At 31.3% G+C, this 26,785-nt stretch overlaps 1 protein-coding gene across 6 annotated transcripts; it reads left to right on the plus strand.

The window, feature by feature from the left end:
* Positions 1–983: 983 nt before the first annotated feature.
* On the plus strand, positions 984–26,544 carry LOC122271962 (uncharacterized). 6 transcript variants are annotated; one of them, XM_043054790.2, is made up of 7 exons: positions 984–1,065; positions 4,989–5,272; positions 17,259–17,391; positions 19,489–19,844; positions 20,919–20,990; positions 21,918–21,989; positions 26,278–26,544. In XM_043054790.2, exons 2-7 carry the CDS (start codon positions 5,269–5,271, stop codon positions 26,532–26,534), a joined length of 894 nt encoding a protein of 297 aa, XP_042910724.1. In that variant the 5' UTR covers positions 984–1,065; positions 4,989–5,268; the 3' UTR covers positions 26,535–26,544. The 6 variants fall into 6 exon arrangements, with proteins under 6 accessions (XP_042910724.1, XP_042910726.1, XP_042910723.1 ...); XM_043054792.2 differs by having other exon boundaries at positions 1,037–1,096; positions 4,989–5,133; XM_043054789.2 differs by having other exon boundaries at positions 1,047–1,096.
* Positions 26,545–26,785: the final 241 nt, after the last annotated feature.

The following is a 26,785-nucleotide window of genomic DNA, read 5'->3' on the forward strand; positions in this document are numbered from 1 at the left end:
ACCAGAGAATAGACATTTACATTTTAAATAAAAAAAATTTCAAATGTGTGCGTAAATATTTTCGTCCAAAATGAGTGGTTTCAAAAAGTTAAATCGGATAATTTCTTCGAGAAAATTTCTGATACGCACGTGCTGAATTATATTCACAAAAAAAAAATAATAAATAAATAAAAAAGAGCAACATACATGATTATTTTTGTATTTTGAATAAATATTTTCTAGGATGCAAAACCTGAGAAATAAATTTTTCTGCACCGTTGGTACGTTAAATTTCACGGAAACGAAGAAGTTAGGTTCGTATTAACGAGAAAAGTGGAATTTTTACCGTATAGTTTTTTTACGAAAATTAACCGCAAAAAAAGACAACTAATATATTTTAGTTCGCGGGCCACAAAAAGAGGCTATTTTTCATTTTTTAGATTTAGTTAATGTCTTATTTTAGTAAATGGAATTTGTTGGAACAAATTATAAAATTACGTTTGTTAATTCCTTATAGCATTGTCTATAAAATTAATAATGAAAAATATTCGTTTCTAAAATTCGTAAGTACAAAGTTCAAGTATAATTTTGCGTTTAATTATTTATCTTTTTTTTCTTCCCCCTTTCAGTTTTTGAGGGATCCCTTCCCTGAATTCAAAAATTTATCCGGAGATACCCTAAGCTGTCAACACCAACGTTTCATTCGCACTTACAATTAGTATTTTAATATTTATGTGTCGTCTTCAATCTCATTCAGTTCATAACGTTCCACACAAATATTTTATTTATAATTTTGAAAGTGAAAGAAGCTACCATAAATATATTCTGAACAATGTTTAATTTTGGGTTCCGATTTTTCAATTGAAATAGATGTGAGGTCTGCATGGCCCACCCTAGAAGCTAATTCACAGGGGGGTGGTCGAAATTTCAAGCCTGTGTTCAGCCTGATGAATCAACAAGTTGCAACAATGAAAAACGGGGCTTTATCTATATGGCAACACATTTGAATAAGATAATCAAACAAAGAAAGAGAGATAAGAGACAGGTGTGCTGGGCGCAAAGTGACCCCCCATATTCGACACTGAGGTAGGTTCTATATTATATTAAAGAAACTGAAGTAAGTAGTATATCTGTTCTTGTGTCATTATTTGTACGTTATTCATATCCTTTGTTATTTAAAGTACAAAGTATGCCATTTTTTATTTGGATCATCTGTTTCTATAGGCAAAAACCAAACCACATAGACAGACTGAATCTTTTTATCCTGCTTTTTGTATCCCAACAAGCACATTATAACAACATGTAATTGTGCAGTGCGTAAAATAAATAAATAAGTTAATTAAATAAATAAGCAAATTAAATAAATAAATTAAGTCAATAAATAAATTAAATAAATAAATTAATTAATTAAATAAATAAATTAATTAATTAATTAAATAAATAAATAAATTAATTAATTAAATAAATAAATTGAATAAGTAAATGGATGAATCACCCTAAATGACTGTTGATCGAATAATCGGATCTTCAAGCGCTAGGACTCTATCTTAATGATTCGAGGGGGTGATCTCAAATATGCTAATTAAATAGTGCAGACGATATCATAAGTTATAAAAGCACGCACAAAAACGTACTAACTCAGAATAAACCCCCCTTTGATTGAAGGATTCGAATTTCGGACCCCCAAAATATAGGGGTTAGTCCCAATCTGGGAAACATGATTTCAATAGTTTGGTCAGGAAAACAGTCCAAAGTTTGGACCCCTTAATGTTAACTTTACTTAAGGTTAAATTTACTTTTATTTTAATATATCTCGATAACTTTTAAAGCGATTAGAAATTTTTTTTCTCACATAATTATAAAATTCGTTTATCTAAAGATAATTCCTTGCAGAATATAACTTTTAGTAAATGATTATCATTTTTATTATTTTATTAAATAACAATTTTTTACAACATCACTTCAAAGAATGTAATTTTACATGTAAAATTTGAGCGGAATCGGTCGAATAGTTCTTGAGAAATCGAATTTAAAAAATAGAACTTTTTTAAAATTTGCTCTACCACGTTTCTGTTTTCGGACCCACTCGCATTATTAATTCCAACGAAATGACTCATTTTGAACACTTCTTAATAATGCGTAATACTTATTTTTTAATTATGAGTCATAATTATATCCTCTGAATTTATCACATAGACTTTGTATCATTTATTTAAATATCTGTAAAAGAACGAAATTTGAATTCATTTTAACCGAGTTAAGAAATTCTCAGCTGTTCACTATAAGCATTTGTAAAACAGCAGTTTGGACTGGACCACTATAACCGGGTATTCATTATAACAGTCAAACCCCGTTATAGTGAACATGGTTTACACTGAAAACCCGGATATAGTGAGCGTACCCTGATATACTCATATAATGTTATTTTTTGTGAATGTAGGGAATCAAAATAAGATAAGAAATTGGATATTATGAAATTTTCCTGTCTTCGTCTTATTTTTTCTTCTTCATTTTTTGGTAATTTTGAAATTTCTACATAAAATACATATACCGATTTTTAAGGCCGAGTGGAATGTAGCCATAAGGATTCTTTCTTGTTTACTTCTTCTTCCTAAGTTCCTCATCCCTAAATAAAGGGCATCCTTAAATTTTTTGTACGAAAGTTATAAAAAATAAAAGTTGACACATTTTTTTTTGTTACTGCATATTGTTTTTTAATCATTTTTGTATTTCTTTTTATTGGCCATTTATTTAAATAATGTGTAATAAAAGGGAAGAGTTTGTAAAAATTAGCTAAAATTGGTTGCAGTACGGATATAGTGAATTGAAATTTCGGTCCCTTGAAGGTTCACTATACTGGGGTTTGACTGTATATCGAGTTCATTATAAGGACGTTAGACTGTGTTTCATTTTCTAAACTAAGACACGAACAGATAAAAGTTTTGGTAGACATAATTATTATCATTTATGTTTAATACTTTCTTTTGAGCTACTAAAATTTCCTCAGAGTATGCAATTTTATGAAAATCATGTAATTTTATTTTTTATGTTATGTTTAATCTCTTTTTAAAAAAGAGAATAATTCGTAATAGACTTGAAACAATAGATTCTTTTGGTTCGAACATTTCTTTCGCCAAAAATAGGAGATGAATTAGATCAGAATAATTTACCACCGCTTAACTAGTTTTTAACATTGTACCTGAATGCACTCGTTTAATACATATGAAAATAATACTTTTATGTTTAAGCGTGGCATAGAAAGGAAGGTTTACAAATACTGTCGAGTTTTCAACCGTTTCATATTTAACTAAGATTCACGATAAAAATAATTTTCAAACGTAGTATCCGTTTACATAATTATTTAGAGTATAATTTAAACTTTCCTTTCCTTTATTTATGCTTAACACAATAAAAAAAAAGTACAAATTAGTTAAAACTGGACGACTTTTCTTATTTTAGAATCTTCTTTCATTAATAATCGACTTTTTCNAGTAGGAAATTTGTTTTTTTCCCCCCTTTTTTTGTAATTTCATTGGTGAAAAGTCCCTTTCGACCGCTGCAGTACACCCAGACAGAGAAAACATCAATTCCACCATGCGCAGAATGTTCCTGTATTTCTAGATTAGAGATTCATTTTAGAAGTGGGGGGCTAGATTCTTGTACATAACAAAACTTGAAAATATATCACGACCATTATCGGGAAACTGGCCGTCCGCGCGGACATCGGATTCGAGAAACTCGTTGTCCGCTGGGAATTTTTGACCGCCGAGGACGGGCGGACGGGCTGTTTTTCGAGCCCTGATTCGTAATAGACTTGAAATGATAGATTCTTTTGGTTCGAACATTTCTTTGGCCAAAAATAGGAGATCAAAATAATTTCTCACTGTTCAGCGAGTTTTAACATTGTACCTGAATGGACTCGTTTAATACATATGAAAATAAAACTTTTATGTTTAAGCGTGGCATTAGAAAGGAAAGTTTACAAATACTGTCGAGTTTTCAACCGTTTCATATTTAACGAAGATTCACGATAAAATTAATTTTCAAACGTAGTATCCGTTTATATAATTATTTAGAGTATAATTTAAACTTTCCTTTATTTATGCTTAACACAATAAAAAAAAGTACAAATTAGTTAAAACTGGACGACTTTTCTTATTTTAGAATCTTCTTTCATTAATAATCGACTTTTTCTCATTACAGTATAAAAAATTATAAAAATCAATAGTTATAAAAAAATTAATGATTTTTTAAATTTCATTTGTGATTAAAAATAGTTAAGGATAAGTACAAAGTAATTATGCATAATTAAGTATAAGTATTACAGTCCATATTAAAATTATTAGACGTACTATAATATTCTATGTAAAATCTTAATTATCATGTAATACTATACAGCTTTACTGTTTTTGTGCGACTGAAACCGGTTTGCACTTGATTACGTTCGTGTATCCATTGGTTAACATTGTAGCGCAATACGTTAAAAATAAATACAAATAGGAAGTATATAAAAATATACTGAGTAAAAATGCATTACATGTATGTTTCAATATAAAAGTATTGCCGATAAACTTGTACAAAACATGTCATTATTAAAAAACTATAGTGCGTCTAATCATTTGATCTAATTATTATAATATACTAATATAATGCCTGATACAATAAATATTCCATGTTTATATAATATATCGTCTAATTTGTCCAATCGTCGAATTTATATTATACATTATCTAATTTGACCAATTTATACAAGAGCGTTAGCAAGTGTAAACCGGTTTCAGTCACACAGAAACTATAAAGCTGTATAGTATCACGTGATAATTAAGATTTTATACAGAATCTTACAGTGCGCCTAATAATCTGGCCAGTGACTGCTAGTATTAATTAAGTATTAGTATGAATAATTAAGTATTAGTGTCAATAATTGAGTATTAGTATGAATGATAAAGTATAAGTACTGAATTAAGTAGTTTATTTATTTATTTTTTAATTTTTTTGTTTTATCATAGGGGGAAATCCGATGGACCTATCCACTTGATTAAGACACCTGATCTCCATTCAGAACTCTCCTCGACCATTATAGCTGGCAGCCAATCGGATTGAACGTGCTCTCCCCCCCCCACCCTCCTACTGTTTAAGAAGACATAAAATCTTGTAAGTACATGCAGATTTAGCCACAGTGTAGTTAACTGTTCCAAAATTTTGCTGGGAGATCATTTAAATTTGAGTAACAGGTTATAAATTGTGTCACTAAAAGTGTTGAAGTAAAGCGAAAATTGCAGCCTGGCAATGGGTAAGTAAAATTTTACTTTTAACAGAATTAATAACTATCTATAATTAATAACTGAACAAATTATATGTCATTTCCTTATTTCATAATTTAAGAATTTTAATAACATGAGCAAATTGAAAGAAGAAAAAAAATTATAATACTTTCTTTTGATCGAAATTTAAAGGGTAAGCATTATGCAGATTTTTAGCTAGAATAACCAATTGTTTAATCTGCTGGAAAAAAAAAAGTTGTTTTAAAGTTAAATAATATTCACAACGTTAGTTGATTTACAACTAATATTATCATAACTTTTATTTTTCATTTGTAGGTGTAGTGAATTTATAATTTTGCGTTCGTAAATCCCATGCATTTTATAATTGTTAGCGCATTTTCTTCAGTTCATGTTTTTGCATGTTATGTCTAAGAAATGTCCAATTGTTCTTAGAATGTCGTTACACTTTTTTTCCCTCCGTGATTGTAAAAAGGAAAGTTCATTCGCTGTTTATTTCAGAGAAATAATTCATTTAGGAAAACTTAATAGCGTTTTTATTATAAGAATGTTCAAATATTCTTTACCATTTTCTTTATAATGTTTAACAAAAATTTCATATCTAGTCGAACGGCATTAACGCGAAATCGTTTATGAAATATCGGTTTGCATTAAACACATGTTTTGTCCTGTAAGTCAGTAATCAATTATTATTGTACATATTTCACATGTTTAACGTGAAATTTTCAAACTGATTATCGTTTAACATGGAAAGAAACTAGACACAGCACAGATAAGCAGCATATGAATAAAGTGCCTATTATTCACTTTAAGGAATGTTATTTCTATCATCCATCTTTGTTAGAAGTAGTAGTTGGGCAAATTAATAAAATAGTTTAATAAAATTATTAAAATTTGTCAGCTTATTTTTAATTTGCTTGGTACATAAATGTAGTACATAATATGTATTAATAGTACGTAATAAATTGTTTATCGTATAAGATGAAATCTAGTTAACATAAACAGGGTGCGTAGCGTTTCTAAAAGGTGCTTATTTTATTCGGGGTTTGTAAAAAGTGCTTAATTTTCTATCTTTTAGAAAAATATTTTCTTCTTTGTCGTGTCGATTGTCGTTCTAAATTACAAATAATGCGTGATTTTCAAAGTTTTCTTAGCAATATTTATCAAAATTTTTTTTATTTAATCATGATTATGTCAAGTTTTTTAAAATGTTTTTGAATTTTATTGATTTTTCGTTTATGATTTGTAGCGATTCCCTTGAGAAACCACCTGGGAAATCTATTTTTAGCTCAAACCCCCAAATTGTTCCTCTTCAGCCTCGTTTCCCAAACTTATGACTTTTGTGTACCCTTTCTAAATTTTTCGTCAAGCTGTGTACCACTAATGAAAGAAGGAATATATTTTTTACTGTAAAAAAATTGCCCAAAAGTTAAAAATCACACCTGGCTGTTGATACCACTCATTATTAACTGCTAACTCTGCGAAAAAATAGCCAATAGAAAAATACGTAATCGTAAATTTTCATGGCTAGTTTTATTTTTAAATAAAATTTGTTGAAATTTTCGTTTGTTGCAAGATATTTCGCATAAAAACGCGTACCCCAGCTAAACAGTTCCCGTACCCTTGGGGGTACGCGTACCGTACTTTGGGAAACACAGCCGTAAGCGATCAGTCGCACAAAGTTGTTGTTAAATTTAAATAAAATTATATTAAGTTTTTACAATCGTCATACTTCTTCTTTTCACATATTGGAGTCATAACAATAAGTTATGTGATTAGTGGAAACCCTTTAACACCTCTAAAAAATTAAGAACTTAAAACGATCGAAATTTTTTTAATTTATTATTTTTTGGAAAGCGATTAAAAATATTTTGTGAGTGCTTAAAGTGTGCTTATTTTTTGTTGAAATATCTGGATGGGCTCTCTGTTCAATTATTATGATGGTCCCGCCAATTTCGCGTTAGCGCTTGTTCGACTATACTGTGAATCACAAATTAGTAATACTTTCTTTAAAGAAAATTAATAGCATTTTCAAAATGACATTTAATCGCGTCGCACCCCACGATTTCTTTCTTACCCTTAGTCAATTTTATTCTAGTATGCTAAACAATTTTCACACACGGAAAAATATTTCAAGGGAATTTCTTGTAGTGATAATAGTTTCGAAGAAGATCGTTACGCCTGTTTGTGTAACTTAAAGAATATTTAATTCCTCCTTCCATTTTGCTTAAAATATATTTAATTGATAACAATAACTGTTTAAATAAATCCTTAGCACATTTTTATTTTCATTGTCTATCGAATTATTTGTGGAGATCTAGGAGTTTTCTTTTTTGCATGCCTCGCTAAATCACGCCTCGTTTCTCCCTCACTCATTTAGTTGTTTATTCATTTAATATTCGGCTAATTGATATGTTGTTTATCACAGGGAAATGATATTTTCTGAAGGGAAAGTTTTCTGATTTGGTACGATGAGTGTAAGATTTTGGAGGAATTAGAATGTTGTTTCTAATCTATTCGAGCACTTGTCTGAAATGTTATTCGTTAAAATACTTTTAACAATGAAAATTGCATTAAAATTAAGTTTAAATCAGAATAATAACTTGCATGTTGTTTTTTTCCTTCCAAAGTATAACGGATAACATAGGTTCTTTTAAAGTTTGAAATTCAAAATTTACTTCTAAAATACTGTTTTGTATGAGAAATTTAAAATTAGTGGATAGAATGAAACGCATTGACTGAAAAAAAAAGCTTGGAGAAAGAAATAACTTTAAAAAAACATGCATTTAATTTAGTTCTGCATGAATTTATTTTTAGGAGATATGTTCTATTCTCATGATTGGTTTCAGTTTTTAAACAGCGATCGAATTATAAACATATAAAGACACTGTCAATTTAGAGAATTCAACTCTTTAATTTTGCCATGAGCTTTAAAACCAATTTGATAAAATAGAGTATTTAGTTTTCTGTTATTACATTCCATCGTCGTGGCAATAAGCGTTTGTTAACTTTTTTATTATTCGATTTTAATTTTTACAGTCTAGTTTTTTAGTAAGATCCTATTACGATGACCGTTTCACTGTATAACGTTATATTCGTGAATTCCCGTTTGCTATTTTATGGATGGTGTATGGCCTGAATGTAAAACAATAACAATCTTTCTAAAACCGAAAGAAATTACGAAGGTGATACTATTCAGCTTTATTCTTTTTACGACACTGAAACCGGCTTGCACTTGTTTACATTAGAGTATCAATTGGTTAAATTAGATGATATATAATATAAATTCGACGATTATTGGATAAATTAGAAGATATATTATACAAATATAGAATATTTATTATATCAAGTATAGTATTAGTGTATAATTATGATTATACCAAATTATTAGACGCACTGTAGTGTTTTAATAAAAGCATGTTTTACACGAATTTATAGGCTATAATTTTATATTTAATGGGTTTTTATTCAGGTGATTTTTTATATACTTCCTAGTTGCATTTATTTTTAACGTATTGCATTACAATGTTATCCAATTGATACACGAACGTACAGGTGCAAATAGTCGCATTAAAACAATAAAGCCGTATGGTATCACCTTATAATTAAGATTTTACATAGGATCTTATAGTACGTCTAATAATTTGCTGAGGGACTGTATAATTTGAAACTTAAACTTTGCAGTTCTCTTTGTGTGTTTATTTAACCAAAATGGCTATTAGTAGCTACCGTAGCGCCACATCTTTCAAAAAGAATTTTAAAGTTTTGAAGTAAGTTGGTAGTAGAAATTTTTTTTTGTCAAAATACATCAGGCATTTATGAGTTTTGGAATAAAAATTGCTGTAATCTTCTGTACATCTTGATATATATATATTACGACATCCCATTATAAGATCCATTCTTGTTGTGACCATAGGGATCGTTATATCGAGAGCCAACTGCATTTCAAAAATACTGTACAGCAANCAGTTTTTTTTTAAATCAAAATTAACACTAAACCTAACTACATTTTATTTTTACCAATGACAGTCTAATGGTCACTTTTCAAATAAATGTTATATTCTTTTCCAGTTATAAAAAATAGAAATTTAGCTTAGGAAATAAAACAGAAATTAATTATCATGTAATGATTGAAAGACATGAACTTTTTCTGCCTTTAGGAACATGCATTTTTAGAAAGAAGACTCAAAATTATATGTTACTTCAGTAATTCACTTAGATATCATCATTTGAATTTACAAATGTAAAATATCCTGGTCCCTGTGGCAGAATTTTTTTGGGCTTTCTGCGATAAATCTCTCCAGCATTAATATCTTTCTGCAAGATACTTTTAATAATAAAAAATATATATGTTACTAATTTAAAGTAACAAGAGCGTCAACTTCAAAAGAAAAAAAAAAGTTTTCGGAAAAAATAATGTAATTTTTAAAACTGAATATGTAATATTTTTTATTCTATTGAGCTATATTCTCGCATCTTGTAGGGAGAAAACACACTAATTATTTTATTTTTCTTTCTCTGTAAGTCATCATCAAATTTAAAAACAAATTAAAAATAGTGAAATCCATAACAGTAACTAACGAAGAAAAAAAAAGCGATCAAAAAAGCCAGAAGTCACGCCAAATCAAACTCTTTAAAAAGGGTGTTACAAATGCGTGTTTTCATTTCAAGATTCAGCTGTTGTCATAAATAATATCAGATTAAAAATATCGGATTTTAAAAACTATGTGGAAATCAATAGCAATAACTGAAAAAAATAAAATAAAACAAATATTTCTGCAGAAAAGAAATCCAAACTTCCTTACTTCATTATTCTCAAATGAAAATAGAAAAATTACAAGCCTTTTTTTTCAACTCCGATGCTCAAGAATGTCATATTTGGAATATAATTCTGAAGAAAAGATAGTATCTTTCGAAAATTTCTGCAGAAACGAAAACCAAAATTTTTTACTCCCCAAAGGAAAAATCTTTCTGCAAGAACTCGGTAACATTCTGTGACAATGTCGCCGTTTCACCACGATTCTACCACAGGTCGAACAAATACGCAGAAAATAATTATTTGTAGCATAACAATTTGAAATAAATTTGATTATCTCAACTTTAGAATCTTAAAAAAAAATAATAAGCAATTGTAGCACCCACATCGGTAAGCTACAACAGCGCCACCACATACAAGCCAGTGAATGCTCAGACTTCGAACTGAATGGACCTTAAACTTATTTCTCATTTTCTTAATTAAATTTATGTTTGTTTGTCCGTGTGCTATATGTATATTAATAAAATATTTGGCACTAAGCTTTTTCCCTTATTTTTAAACTCCCCGAGATTTAGCAAGGGCCACACAATCTCATAAATTATTCTTACAATTAGATCTTAAAGAATAATTTTTTTATTTATTTACTTATTTAGCAATTTTTTTTATGTTAGTCACTTAAATTGATTAGAAACAGCTTTCTGAAAAATGTGTTTTTCATCTCTGCATATCGAAGAATTTAATTTTTCATTGTGTCAGAAAACTTGATTGTTGTTTTCACACAACCAAGCCTTGTTACTGAGTATGCGAGAAAGATAATGTGATAAATTGAAAATCGTAAAAATCTGTACATTTTTAAGTCATATAATAGCTGTATTGACAATTTCGAAGTAATTTTAATATTTTTTCTTAGCTTTGTCACCTCTCAAGATTATCTTGTACAACATACATACTTAATGGTGACAAGCCCGATTACACATCACTACTATGTTTAAATCAACCTCTTCTCCATTCCTAACACTTTAATTTTATCCCAAAATAAGGTTTATTTTCACTCAGCAAAAACCTTTTAATGCAGCGATTCTCAACCTGTGGGGCGCGCCCCCCTAGGGGGGCGCGAGCACACCAGAGGGGTGGCGCGAGAATATTCAAAAGAAAATATTATTTAAAAAAAATTGATTAACTGGATGAAAGGAAAGCGCACATATACATAGAAAACAAAATATATTTTGACATATTTAATAACTTATTAAAATGAAACAACTTAATAAATCAAAATTTAAGGTGGGGAGCCAAGGGTGGCTTGATCTTAAGAATTTTTTTATAATTTTCTGATTAAGTCTGTGTATCTGAATTTTTTCTGTAACATCTTACACCTATCTCTAATATATATCACGTATACTTTTAGTTGTATAATAAAATTTCATTTATTTTATAGTACAATTTTAAAATTTCAGCTTCTGCACCTAAGGTTTCGCACAGGTTCCAAAGGTGAGCGATGTTTTGAAATCACTTTTTCACTTACTCAAATTATCTTTAGAAAATACACTTGGACTGGTTAACTTCTTCTAAAAATGCACTTTAAGTGTCTTGCTGGTTGGAACAAGTTTCCCGACTTTAAAAAAGATATTTGTTTTCAGAGTGTATAATTTGTTTATTGATTTTACTTTGATAGTTCTTGTGTGAAGTCACTAGCGATTCTTTCGAGTTAACTCATTAGAATTAATCAAGAATTATTGAGTTAATTATTTCAGAAGGATTAGCCAACAAGTAAGAGTTAAATAACCATACTAGAGTTAACTAACTAAACCCATAACTAATCTAAAAATACCCAAATTTGCAAGAAAATACCAGAATCGACCACAAAAAACACTCATAACTACCACAAAAATAAAAAAAAATACCTGAAAAATGACTTTAAAATGCAAACAAAACAAAAAACTTGAAGCAAAATATCGTAAAGTCTACTAAAGTGCAGAGAACGTCAAAATATTATAAAAATTTTAAAAATACTAAAGTTCCACATTTGCTTAAAATGAAATAAATCAATTGGCATTTAATTCAAGCATTCCTTTTTGAGAAATAATATGCTACGTAATGATTTATAATTAACTCTTTTATAGATTTCACGTTTGCTTCCGAAGGTGGCCCGAGTGTCGCGCCACTTGGGAACATACATAAGGTCTCTCTTACCATTTGCACGACATAAAACTATTAATCTGATAGATTAATTCGAATTAAAGTAATGTGGTTAAAGAAAAAGAAATAAACTTTCAGAAAACATATTATAACTCAAAGTTCTAAGAATTTAAACACATTATCTTCTCACCTGGAAATTAGAACGACAACTGCAAATAATTAAATCACTTCATACAATGGAGGCCATTCAAGGAAATATCTTCCAATTCAGCCTCGTGCACCTCAGATACAAGATTTACAATGCAGAAGGGACATCTTATGATTCAAAATAAATTTCATTTTATTTGGGGGGGGGGCTACGTTAGGAGCACTGGCCACCTTTGGCTTACCCACCTTACTTAATCAAACATACTAAATTTTTAAAAAAAATTAATAATTTTTAGTGACTTCCTTGGGTCTGTCCTGCAGAGCAAAGTTTTTTGAGGTGAGGCTTAATATTACAAATAGCCACTCTCTGTCTTGTTTCTATATTTAGCCGTGATCTATATTTTGTCTTCAAAGATGCCACAGCAGAAAATCCTGTTTCACAAAGGTAGGATATTGAAAACGGTAATAGAATGCGAAATGCCCTTTGTTTCAGTGCAGAAAAATCCTCCTCCTGCCAAAATTCAAATAGTGATTTATTACTAAATTGCATTTCAGTTTCGCCACTTGTCGTGAAGTCTATGAATTTTTCTTCCTCATCAATTGAGAGTCCTTCGGGAGTCTTATGAAATGGATTCCTAACCCACTCGTAACTTGCTAGCAGTTTGTCATGAGCAGGAAAATACTTTTTAAAATTCTTTGCCAGCATGGCTAAATGATTTTCAATGGTTACAAACGTAACTTTCATATATTCTTCTTCAGCCTTATAAGTTTTAGTACAATTATCCACATTTGCAAACATTGTTAGGTTTTTTTGCTTTAAATTTCTGCCCCACAATTCTAATTTTCTACAAAAAGCATTAACTTCATCACTCGTATCCAACATATGTGTATTTGCTCCTTGGAGTTTAAGATTCAAGTTATTTAATTTCTCGAATATGACGACCAAGTATCTCAATTTCATCACAAATAAACAATAGTGTAAATTCCCGGTTTCCGGTCTGTTATCTTCTAAGAAAATGACGATTTCTTCTCTTAATTCATGAGCACGTTGCAAAAATTTCTCACGTGATAAACATCTTGCCTCACATTTAAATAGTAACTCTGAATGTACTGAACCCATGTCATTACAAAGAGCAGAAAAGATTCTCGATCTCAGGGTTCTCATTTTTATATAATTTGAAATGGTTACAACCGCAGTTAATACGATATTTAAACCAGGACGTATTTCTTTCGAACCCAAAGCTTCTCTGTGGATCATGCAATGTGTCCAGACGCATTGAGGCGATTTTTGCTTTACTAGTGCTTGTATACTTTCGAACCTTCCGGATATTGAACAAGCATATTCCGATGCATATTCCAGTGCATATTCCGATGCACTTTTTGCATTCTGTGTTTGCATCATTCATAACATCATTTAAAATAGCAAATAATGCTAGTGCTGTTGTTTTGAGTTCTATTGATTTGCAGAAAAGTAGTTCTACTACTGACATATTATCACAAAATCAAACATAGGCAATGAAATGAGCATCTTTATTAATATCTCTTGCTTCTAAGTTTATTGAAACCATTTTGTCACGCAACATCGAGAAAAGCTGCCACTACATTTTTAGCTGTATCACCAATTCGACGAGCAACAGTATCATTCGAAAGAGGTATGGACTGTAATTGTTTTGAAATATTAACTCCAAACATAGTTTCTACAATCTCAATTGCTGCTGATTTTTACTTTACTTTTGTTTTGGTAGTTAGTTAAAAATAATTTAAAGACAGAATTAAAAATACTCAATATACATTATTGTTGCATACATTTTACTGCAAGTGGGGGGCGCGATGAAAATTATGATTGATAACTGGACCGCGAATACTGAAAGGTTGAGAAACGCTGTTTTAATGTAAACTTAAGAAGGTTTGTTATGCAGTTTACGTGTAAACCTTCTAACCTTAAAACAAGATATGTGGCAATCTGCTCTATTCTACGGGTATTTTCCTAATCTCCGAAACCTTCTATATTAAAACCTAAAAATCAAGGCTGTCTTAGGGTTTTCAAGCGAGAAAAAAATCTTTTGATAAAGCTAGTCTCAAAGTGAAAATAATCTTAAATCTAGAAAACTCTTCTTCATGCTCCACGTGCTGTATAGTCTGTCTAAAGTAAGAACTCCTCTAGCCATTCACCTGGACTCGTGGCGGTGACTATGGTAACGAGGTATTACTATTTCAAGTAGGGGAGTAACGTCACTATTTGGGACAGGTTGGGGCTCTGAGCGGCGAAAGAATCTTTTTCTTCGGTCTATTGTATTAGCCCTAAAGGGAAGAGAAGCTACCCTCCCTGAAATGATCCATTCTTTTTTTCCATATCGGCAGAAGGCCTCAGACTTGGTGGAGGAGGGAGTTCTTACTGTAGACAAACTATACTACTTCCTCACGCTCACCTTTCTAGCCATAGGAAGAGTATCTCATAATATATATTTTTTTTCTATAAGAGGCGATATTCTTCGCTGCTACTCAAAATATACATGTCATCATCATCATCGTAGTAAGCCAGACAGTCCAATGTGAGCCAATGCCTTCCTCTGAAGATTTCTCCATGATGGCTTCCGATTTATCTTTGATCTAAAATATACATGAACTTCCCCAATCAAAAGCCTTTTTTTCTCAGCTGATTTAAATTCTTGACCTTTAAAGTATAGGAAGGAGCCGCAATGTAGAAAAGAAAAAAATGTCATTGTTAACTTCTGTCGTTCGTCATTGTTAACTTCCTTTTTACTGTATTTCTCATTTTAAACTTTTATTCCTCCATAACCGATTCCCTGAAAATTTCAGTCGTCCCCACTTAATTGCATATCGTATATTCGTATAACTCGCTTATACGAATACAATTTAAAGGATCCAAATCATTTTATAAGAAACTAACGTTAAATTTCTTCGTTTAAATGGATATTTGTAGTTTCTAGTTCTCCCTTAATTGCAAAAAAAGAGATACTGAAATGAAAAAAAAATCTATTCATTTTTAAGAACTGTTTCACCAACTAGAATGGAATTTTCAGTTAAGAAGATAAGAATACAATGGGTGATCACTTCAATAGGAACTTCCTGTTCATTTCTTGCTCTCAACAGTTGTTAGGAGTATAGCTTAAGAATTAATCAAATTTTGCTGGCAGTTATCCATTGCAGTGAATGAAGGGGGGTTTTACCTCTCCTTTGACTGACTTCACTCACACATTAATTAGAATGTAAAAAGGTACAGAGTAATTTTTCTCGCAGTGAAGACTTTTTCTTATCAAAGCTAATTTTCACAGCAGAACTGAGTTATCAGCTTTGATAAGAAAAAGTTTCAAAAGTACAGCGTGTCTTTCCCTAATGCAGAATAATCATTGCTTACTGCAGTGAATGCAAGACGAGTGTGAAAAGAAATGATTTGTCATAATGGAAAAAGTAAGAAAAATAGGGGTTTCGAACGAAATCAATTAAATTTCAAAAATTCCAAATTGAAATAAGCAAAGTAATTTGGTATTTTTCAAGTTTGGAAGATATAAAGAAAACTTAAAATCTGAAAGTATACGTAAGAAATATGCAAGTCATGAAAGTCTTAGTAAAGAAAAGAAAGGAAAAATCAAATTTTGATAAATTATTCGAATTAAACGAATATAAAAACAATCTTCAAGTACATATATTTTTCGAAAAATAACAAAATAATATTGTAGTACCTCCATCGTTTTTTTTCTTCATTAGCATAAGATTTATTTTTATATAGCTTTAAATGACATTTATATTATATAATACGAAGGAATGCAGTTTAAATTATATTTGTTTATTGATCATAAAACTGAGTTTATGTTGTTACGGCTGTTCAACAACGGTTACAAAACACCATGTTTTCTTTATTTAGAAAAAATGCCAAATAGGAGTGTAGGTTGTTAAAAGCCGTAAGATTGGAAAATCGCTTACCGATCCTCACAATAATATTTATTCTTGAATAGCATTCAGTGTCAAAAAACCCACCTGTCCCATAAAACCCACCCGGGTTTTACTGGGTAAACCCCATTCTGAAAAACCCAGGGTGGGTTTTTCAAAAATTGATTTCTTTTTTATCCTCATTTGTATTAAAGAGCTATTCTATTGAAATATATATGTAGTCCAGCCTAAAAAAATGAACCTATGGTGAAAAAATTAACTGTATTTGGAGACTGGAGAGTCACCTTGCTGGCTAGATTTGACTGTATATGGCCATTGATTAGTCAGTGCTTTTAATTCGCTTTCCATGCAAAAAAATAAAAAATCCCTCAATTATTTTTAAGACTAAAATATAAATAAAAAGTAATACTATGTTAAAATAAGTTTCAAATGTGTGATGTATGTGAGTACATATAACATTTTTTTTATCGTGATGTCAGAAGAAACTTTATTCACACTTTTGTACTCATTTTTTTGTATTAATTATTAATTGCACTTTAATTACTTATATGTGAAATTAGTTCATAAAATTAAACTTTATTATTAATATTAACATAAACTTTTTTAAAATAAGGTGCTTAACCCAGCCTTCTCTTTTGAAAAAAAAAATAAAACATGAAGTACCCAGAAAAACCCGCCCGGGTTGGGTTTTTCTGAAAAAACCCGGGTTTTTTGCAACCCTGATCGCATTGATCTGAAAAGCATTGTTTAACAACCACTAGTCCGCAAACGCTGTTATCTTTACAATTATTAATTCAATATAACAATTATTATTTCACAAAAACTGTTCTTTATCACTGGTCAAAAAATTGCTAAAGTGTTCCAATTTTATGTGAGATAAAATTATACCAATAGTCCTAATCTTACCGCGATAAAGCCGGACACACCGGATCGAGAAACACTGGTCTGAAATAATCGTAGTCATTTCATACACGCACAGGAATACACTTTAAGTTTATCCGAGCATTGTTTATTTATTTATTTTCTCTTCTTTCTCTTTTATGAAGTGAAAGAAATAAAAGTGGAACCAACGGAAAGAAAAGTAGTAGTAGACAGAAAGCAGCGTTTGTCATATTCACTGAAAAGGGAACAGTTGAAGACCGAGCCTATCTTGTGTGAACGAGTGAAAGAGGAAAATCGGTATGTATTATTCACTCTCTTGACACGCATTTCTAGAATCCTTTAATAAGATATCAATTTTCGAACCTTGTAGAGCAGTCAAACTCATTTTAGAGTAACACTCAAAATATTTGAAAAATTTATGATATGATGTGATTATTCTGACTCGTTCAGTTTCCTTAAACAGAAATTATTTTATAACCGTCGTTGAATAGCCGACCCTATTTTTGGGGGGTTTACGACTACTAGTGTTCAACTCCGTAGCCTTGTAATTTTGAACAAAATCCAGAAGACAAGAGAACTATTGGATCAAATATGGGGAGAATCAGATTTGGACCCATAGACCCTACGAGGACCCATATTAGATCAAAATTGGATCACATAAGGGTCCTCGTAGAGGACTTTTAGATGGAACTCACCCGCAGTTCCGTTACATGGAGAGGAAAACCTCCCACGGTTAGAATGACGGCAAGGAGACTTTAAAACATGATCCGTCTACCACTGAGAATATTTCATGTCAGCACTGCGGTCGGTGCAAGCCAGCTGCGGAATTCGCATCGACCAGACATTGCCGGGATTCGAACCCCGGTTTACCTCATTGGAAGGCGAACGCTCTATCCCCTGAGCCATCGCGGCTCTGGTTGTATTTATTGTGCGTAAATTTATACTTAGGGCCGGAATAGCCTGGTTGGTAGGCGCTGGATTCACAGTCGACCCAAATTTTGGGTTCACGACTACTAATGATCCACTACGTAACCTTGTAATTTTGAATCCAATCCAGAAGACAATTGGATCAAATATTGGAAGAAATTTTGCCTTCGTGGAGGACTTTTTGATAGAACTAATCCAAATTTGCATTACATGGAGAGGAAGACCACGAGTACCTCACACGGTTAGTCTGACGGCAAGGGGACTAAAACCTATGATCCGTCTACCACTGAGGATATTTTACGTCAGCATTGTGGCCGGTGCAAGTCGGATGCGGAATTCAAATCAACCAGCTGTTGCTGGGATTCGAAGCCGTTTCCCCTCATTGGAAGGCTATCTCTCTATCTCTGAGCCATCTCGGATCAAACAGAAATTATTGTGCAAATCGAAACATTCTAAGGGGAAAAAAAACACCATTTCTGCCAAGTATGGTATTTTAGTAACAGCAGTATTGGTTGCGATATTTTACTTATATTATTTATATGTAATACAAATGATATCATATTTGAAACGTTTTATTTTAAAGCTATGAAAGACTTTTCTATGAACTAAAGGCAATTAGATAGAATTAACTGTTTAAAGTTGATTGCTGCTCATCTTCTGCTATATTGTTTGCCAAAGAAGCAGGGACGACTTTATTTCGGAATTTGTATAGCAGCGCGACTGTTTTTCATGTACATTTAAAGGTTTTAATATCTTCTTCTAAAACTATTGTTAAAAATTGTTTATTTTTATCATAATTACGAAAAATTCGCGTGCGAGTTTTATTTCCTGAACGCATTTTTTATGATTTAAACTGGTGCAAATTCGCGTTGTTGTTGTTGTCGTAGTCTCTGGTAACAAGGGGTGTGATTGTTCTTGTTTTCCAGTGGCGCCATCTATGGTCAAGAATTCAACTTCGGCCTCCCCATGCATCACATCCGTTCATAGGGCGGACCCATTCATTCATCCACAGATCGTAATTTTGACCCGAACCAGAGAACGATGAATCTCCAATCCAGTACCCCCAGAGGTTTTGAATTGTTATGAGACGTGGAGGACTTTGTGACCCTACAGATATAACGTGCACCAGTCACCATTTACTACACGGGGAGTCTCTGTCATACTCAAGAAGCTTAACAAACGTGAGTCCTGCCCACCTCGCTATTCTGGCCTCGAAAATTCGCGTTGAGATTTCTTAGTAGTTAACAGTAAAATTCATTCCTATGAAATCAAAGACACTGGTTTGATTTTTCTAGGAAAAATTGACTTTACAGGGAATGCTGATACCGATGAGTTTCCTAAAGAAACCTATTCATATGATTTCAAAAATGTAGTGTCAATAAAATATTTATCAATAGCTCCCAGTAAAGAATACTAATTATGTAAAAAATAAGTATCAGTATTTATGTCTAATTTATTCTCTTTCAGGCGATTTATTGAAGTGCCCGTGTTCTCAATGATTGTTAATAAACCTGGTATACCTCCGTTCAGATTCTCTCCGATTACAAGTTCTACAGAAGTTTCGGACTGGTACCGGTTCTCTCCCTCTACTGGTATCCATGACATGCCTCGATTATCTCCCATCACAAGTTCTGATGCAGCTCCTGGCATGTCTCACTTTTCTTCAATAACACGATCTAGTGAAGCTCCAGGCATGCCTCACCTTTCTCCAGTAACACGATCTAGTGAAGTTTCTGGCAGACCTAGTTTCTCTTGTATTACAAACAGTAAAGTTTTTGACAGATCTCTGGCGCCATCTATTGCAAGTCCAAATAAAGTTGCTGGTAAGTAAATTTGAAATCTATCGATATTAAATTAATGAAACTGTAATGCATGAATACACATTTTTCTGNTAAGAGTTGGTATATTCGGCAGATGTGTCCAGGAAGTCCACTGAAATTTATTGTGGTGGTTAATATCAGACTCCATACAGCTCATTGTATGCTTGATTTCGTCCCGCAGTGGACTTATCGTTAAGACACGGTTCCCAGCAGATCGCTGAAGTCAAGCATCACTGGCTGCGGTCCGTATGCTGGTGGGTGACCACTTGAATCATTCTTCGTAGGAAACCGAGGTTGTGCGGTATAGGTCCTCGTTAAACTATTCAATCGTAAAGTGCTCGACTTCTTGTGCAGGTCGTTGGGCTTCCGAAGCGGGGGTGCCATCCCCTCCGCAGAGGATCAAAAATGTGTTGGCATGTCTTTGGATCGTCCTCAGTGATGCTTCCCAGACCGTCGCCAATAGCCCATTGTGCAGCTCTAGTGCGATGTAAATGAACTACAACGACAACATCCTCTCTGCAATTAAATGACTCAAAAGCTGGAAACGGTTGCTGCAAACATTAAAGTCCCTGTAACGATAAACTATCGAAATAAAGGTTTTTCTATTTGTCTCATAAAAAACACATTTGAGGTTTCTATCTTGATAAAAACGTAAAATACAACATAGCTGATATTTTTGAGTTAATTACCCTTAATTAATCAATGATTTTAAAATATAGAGATGAATATTTTATTGAGTTATAAAATATTATTTATAACTAGGTTAATGGACCTTCAAGACTCCGACTCTTACGAAATGTTCTAATAATTGCAAAATATCGAAATGAAGTTTTTTTGTTGTTGTACATTTTAGAACACGCCATTTCATAAAGAACACGCGTTTTTTACTTCATAAAGAATTAGTAAAAAAAATCATCATAGTCCGAATTGGAAACATCTATTTTGGTTAAAAAAAAAGGTTTTACTGTCTACCACTATTACTGTCAATTAGGCTAATCACTCCTTAATTACAAACTATCAAAGTGAATTTTTCTTAAAAATTTATATTTTATAAAAATTATTTTTTAAAACTTTTAGACGTTAACTCACTGGTGAAGAAAAGTAAAGCAGAATGCTTGAAGATTAAAGAAGAAATCGTCGATTCACCTAGTAAGTACCATTGAAAAATATTTGTTTCACTATTTAATTTCTTCTGTTTCGCATGTCGTGTCAGAATTGTGTGTTTGTTATGTAGTAAATTATCATTATCAATTAGAGTAGAGAATTATCAAATTAGAGTAGTATATTTGTTATATAGTAAATTAGAAATTTCGTTATTCTATTGAGCAAACATGGCTCATTTCGCTGGCAACAATTAGTACGCATAGTTTTTTAGTGCAATTTGAAAAATAATTGTGCTTGAAAAATAATAATTTATACAGAATATAAAATAAAAAACATATTTTTACACTGGTAGTAAAATAGCCAAAAATGTCAACATGATGGCAGTTTAGTGAAGACGAAAAGCGTTTATGATCTAATTTGTTTTAATTATTTTAAAAATAACTTCCAACTCTACATAGTCTAAGACCTAAGATTTACAAAAAAATATTCTAATAAATTACTATTTATAGTTACAAATATTCTGATCGTTAGTTTGGCAAGTTTTAAAAGTTTAACTATTTATCGCTTAACTTCCTCCCTAAAACCCAGATAATTTCTTTTTTAACAATATGGTATAAACAGTTTAAAAGAAAGGCTGCTCTACAAGTCTTAAATTTACGACTGAAAATTTGAATTTTTTTTTTCCTTCGGTAAGAGGCCTTCGAAAATATACTCTCAGCATGTCAGAGTTGAGCTGTTGGAAACATAAAATGGACCCTTACAATATAATAGTATTGATATGAAACTTTTTTTTTACTTCATAAAGAATTAGAAAAATATAATCACAGTGTTCGAATAAACATCTATTTTGGTAAAAAAAAGTGTTATTGTCTACCACTGTTACTGTCAGTTAGGCTAGTCACCCCTTAATTACAAAATATCAAAGTGAATTTTTTTCAAAATTTATAATTAATTATTTTTTTTAACTTTTAGACGTTAACTCACTGGTGAGGAAAAGAAAAGCAGAATGCTTGAAGATTAAAGAAGAAATCGTCGATTCACCTAGTAAGTACCATTGAAAAATATTTGTTTCACTATTTAATTGCTTCTGTTTGGCATGTAGCGTTAGAATTTTGTGTTAGTTATATAGTTAATTTTAATTATTAGTGAATTAGAGTAGTATATTTGTTATATAGTAAATTAGAAATTTCGTTAAAATTGTATTGATCAAACATGGCTCATTTCGCTGGTAACAATTAGTACGCTTAGTTTTTTAGAGCTGTAATGTTTGAGAAACAATAATTTATACAGAATTAATTATAATTTTACGCTGGTAGTAAATAGCCGAAAATGTTAACATGATGACAGTTTAATGAAGATGAAAAGCGTCTACGATCTAATTTTATTTAAAATTATTTTGAGAATAACTTCAAACCCTACATAGTCTTAGATTTTAAAATAATGCTCTAAACTATATTCCGAACTATTTATAATAACGAATCTTTCGATTTTAAGAATATCGTTAGTTTGGCAAGTTTTAAAAGTTTAGCTATTTTTTGACTATGTAAGCGCTTGGTCCTTAAATCCCAGATAATTTCTTTTTAACAATATGGAATAGACAGTTTAAAAGAAAAGCTACACTATAAGTTTTAGAGTTCCGACTTTAAAAACTTGAGTTATTTATTTATTTAGTTTTTTGTTACAAGACCTTCGAAAATACTCTCAATGTGTCGGAGTTGAGCTGTAGGTAAAATCAAGTAGAATCTTACAGTGAAAAATACTTTGTGCTTTAATCATTAAGTTTTAAGCCTTTTTATTACATTTTAAAACAAAGTTCAATTCAAAAGTACGCAAAACTACAAATAAGAAAAATGGTAAAAGCTACTTATAGCTAAACAATATGTTTTTTTAAAAAATATTTTTATTTTATTTTATTATTGTTACTATTTTTACCTTTTGGGGTGGATATAGAAAAATGTCTTTCAGGTGGTGGGATTTATGAGTTCAATGCTTATTTAAATTTCCATAGTTAACTTAAGCGTGCATTCCTTTTTTTTAAATTATCAATCGAAAAAAAATAAGATTACCTTCATACAATAAATAAATTTTTAATGAAGATCAAATTTCTATTTAATTCGATTATTTTACTACAATTAATAATCGAATCTTATTTCCATAGCTATTCTCGATTAGGTTATGTTAGGAAAAATTACGAATCATCGAGGGCAGGCACTTAACCTTCAACACATAATTATAAGAATGGGGAATACTCTTTACTTTAAAATATATATATATATGTCAACTACATCACCGTCTTGCAATTATTTTGATTAGACTAATACATTATAAGGTAAATAACGATTTTTTATGTTAATTACGTCACTAAAAACTCGTGTTCCTTAAATTGAAGATTTTCGAAATCTGTCTTTAGTTTGTACAAAAAATTAAAAAAATAGCCTATCAATTATAAACTTACTGAACGTCTCAAAGGAAAAAAAAGCACAATCTTAATTTATAACCAATGTTGAAAACTAACCCATTGTTGGGTTAACGACAATTAAAGTAACCTTTTAATTTTTAACCCTACCTTGAACATAATGGATCAAAAGCATTTTATTTTGTTTCATAACCGTCGTTGAACAGCCGACCCAATTTTGGGTTCATGACTACCAATGCTCAACTCCTTAACCTTGTCATTTTGAAACCAATCCAGAAGACAAGTATACATCTGGATCAGTACCCCCAGAGGTATTGATTTGTTATGGGAATACGGAGGACTTTGCGACTCTACAGATTTAACGTGCACCAGTCACCATTTACTTCACGGGGAGTCTTTGTCCGGCTGGGATCGAATCCACGAACTCTTGGACACGAGCCCTGTACCCTACCAACCAGACTACCCCGGCCTGATGCGAATTGTTTATGCAATCTCCCCCTCCAAATCAATGCTAGTTGTTCAAGTCGCGATTTACGGAAGTGCAGAGTTTCGAGCTGCATGCCCCCCGCCCCATCACCCCACAATACGAAATACTTAGTGGCTCAATGGGATACCTGCTAGTGACGAAGCGTGGGTATCTCGATTCTGATTGGTGGAAGAGTTTCTCTTGTTTACATTAACAACTGTTCTTTTGATTCTGTTTGAGTAAGCCAAGCCCTTCAATTTTCATTCTATATTCCTACACAAAGATTCTTTCACGAAGATTTCAATTCTTTCACTATATATTTCTCACTTAACACAAAGATAGACATGAAGCTATGTAGAATATCAGCAAACTAATTATGCTTCGAAGTTGCCAGGTACACAAAACAAAAATGTATTACGGTTACGATGAAATGCATAAACAAATAATAAATCTAAGTTAAGTAAAAGACGTAGAAGAGAAAGAATTAAATTTCAATAATGTGTGATACGGCATTGTATTTCATTAACTTCACGTTAATTAGTATTCTAACTTACGTCTAGAAACTCAGCTCAACTTTATCACGCCATTTTGCTTATAAACGATCAGTTGGGCTTGACATCACAGTGGGTATACGTGGTCTTCTTCTTCTTTAAGTGTAAGTACCCGATTGGTAATAAAATGGAAACATACCACCAAACAATATTTTTACTAGATTTTATTAAAGTTTAGAAGTTTAATGGTCAATGGACTTTTTTTTTTTTGACATAACGAGTATACCAGGGTTGGGGTTTTGGACGTCCTAATCTGGTCTTAGACATGACACGTGACTTTCACTGTCCTAAACTGTCTAAAACTGTTCTAACCTGTCTTAAAGTGTCCAAAACCTTGAACATTGGTAAAAGGTAAAGATTCTTTATGTGTAACCATTGTACACATAATGACAAATATTAATAAATATTTTATGCTTTTTATACAATTTGCTTTAACTTATTAAAGGAAAATAATATAATAAGAAAAGATTTATAACTTTTGAAGCTCCATAATTCATTGAATAACGAAAGTGAGTATCTTATCCCTTATATATGAACAAATATGTTTTCAATACTGATAAATTATGTATAAGGATAAATAAATGCAAGATTAAAAATAATGATAAACTTTTTTAATAAAACAAAAATTTGTCTGTTTCTTGTTCAAAAATTAACTTTTTATATTTCCCAATATTTTTTTAAAAATTGTGACATTATTTAAATAAAAGGGTTTTGGACAGTTTCAGACAAAGGGGTTCTGGACGAGACGGTTTAAACCCTGGTTTCAACCGTGGATTAATCCATTATGTCCTAAACCTTGACAATTCTGGAGTATACACGTTTTACGCATTGCAATAGGGATTTGTTTAGTAGTTCATTTTGTATATTAAAACTGGTTAGTAGTTTTTTTTTCTTAATGAGCTTTTCTTCTTGTCTTAGGCTCTCCTGTTGTTCCCAAATTGGAAAAAGAGAGATCTCCCGGATCAAAATCCGAAAGGGAANAATTATTCTCGATTACTCGAATTTTACTCCCTTTAACTCGATTTTTTTTGGGATCTTTTAAAGCAAGAAAAAAAAACAAGGAGCTGATATCATGCCCCTTCCTTTGCAACACACAATGTCTTTCGCACTCTTCATGGAGAAGCTAAAGCTGTCCCTCTTGAAGTATCTGAACAGAGGTTAAATGAAACGTTACGAAATTTACTTCAAGCATGCAGTTAAAATGATGTTTTCAATATTGATGAAATGGGTTTATTTTTGTCTTTTAAATAAGACTATGATGTTTAAGGATGAAAACTGCTCAGGGGGTTAAATGAGCAAGAAACGTTTGACTGTCCTAGTTGAAGGAAATGCGTCTGGGGCAGAGAAATTGCCCTTACTTGTTATCGGAAAATACCGAAATCCCCGATGTTTCAAGAATGTAAAAACGTATCCTACAGATTACAAGTCTAATAAAAAGTTTTGGATGACATCAGTTTTATTTGAAGACTATGCAAGAAAATTGGATCGGAAATTCTTCGCTAAAAAAAGAAAAGTGATACTTTTTATTGATAAATGCACAGCGCATAGTGATCTACCTAATTTGAAAGCAGTAAACTTGCAGTTTCTCCCGCCAAACACAACAGCAAACTTGCAGCCGATGGACCAGGGTATCATAAAGTGCTTAAACAGTCTTATCGTAAATGGCTTGTCAGAAAAATGATCTTAAATATTGTAAGCATTTAGAAGATTTGTAATTAATAAGCATTAATTAAATAATCCGATAATATTTTAAAAGTCCAAAACCTAAACTAACGGTAAGTCGAACTTTTCGTCAGTCCTATCAGATTCGAGTTATCGCGAATTCACTGTAGTTCATTTTGTACATTAAAACTGCTTAGTAGTTTTTTTTTTCTTAATGAGCTTTTCTTCTTGTCTTAGGCTCTTCTGTTGTTCCCAAATTGGAAAAAGAGAGATCTCCCGGATCAAAATCCGAAAGGGAAAGAAGAAATGAAAATATTCTAAAAGGACTGAACACTGTAGATCCACTTTTGAAACGGATTTGTTTAGAAGAAAACGAGGACAACCATTTTTGTGAAATGATGAAATTCTATTTCAAAGATTTAAATAAAAAGAGGAAAGCTGAGCTTCAATTAAAAATTTTGAATTTAATTAAGGAGGAATTGAATAAAAACTAATTATATTGGATTGCCTTTTTTTCTTTATTTATGTAATATATTAATATACAACAGAAGCTTTTGATATAGTGCTAATTTCTTTAAATTGCTTCATTTGATGTACTAAAAACCAACTACTACTTAGAAATTTCAGCTTAGTAAACACAGACTAAAAAAAAANGCACAGACTAAAAAAAAAAAACGTCTAGTTAATTCTGATTTTTTAATACCAATAAAAATCCATTTCTATTTTGTAAATTAGGAGAAATAAA

Source organism: Parasteatoda tepidariorum, chromosome 8 (genome assembly GCF_043381705.1).
Source record: "Parasteatoda tepidariorum isolate YZ-2023 chromosome 8, CAS_Ptep_4.0, whole genome shotgun sequence".
Taxonomy (NCBI): Eukaryota; Metazoa; Arthropoda; class Arachnida; order Araneae; family Theridiidae; genus Parasteatoda; species Parasteatoda tepidariorum.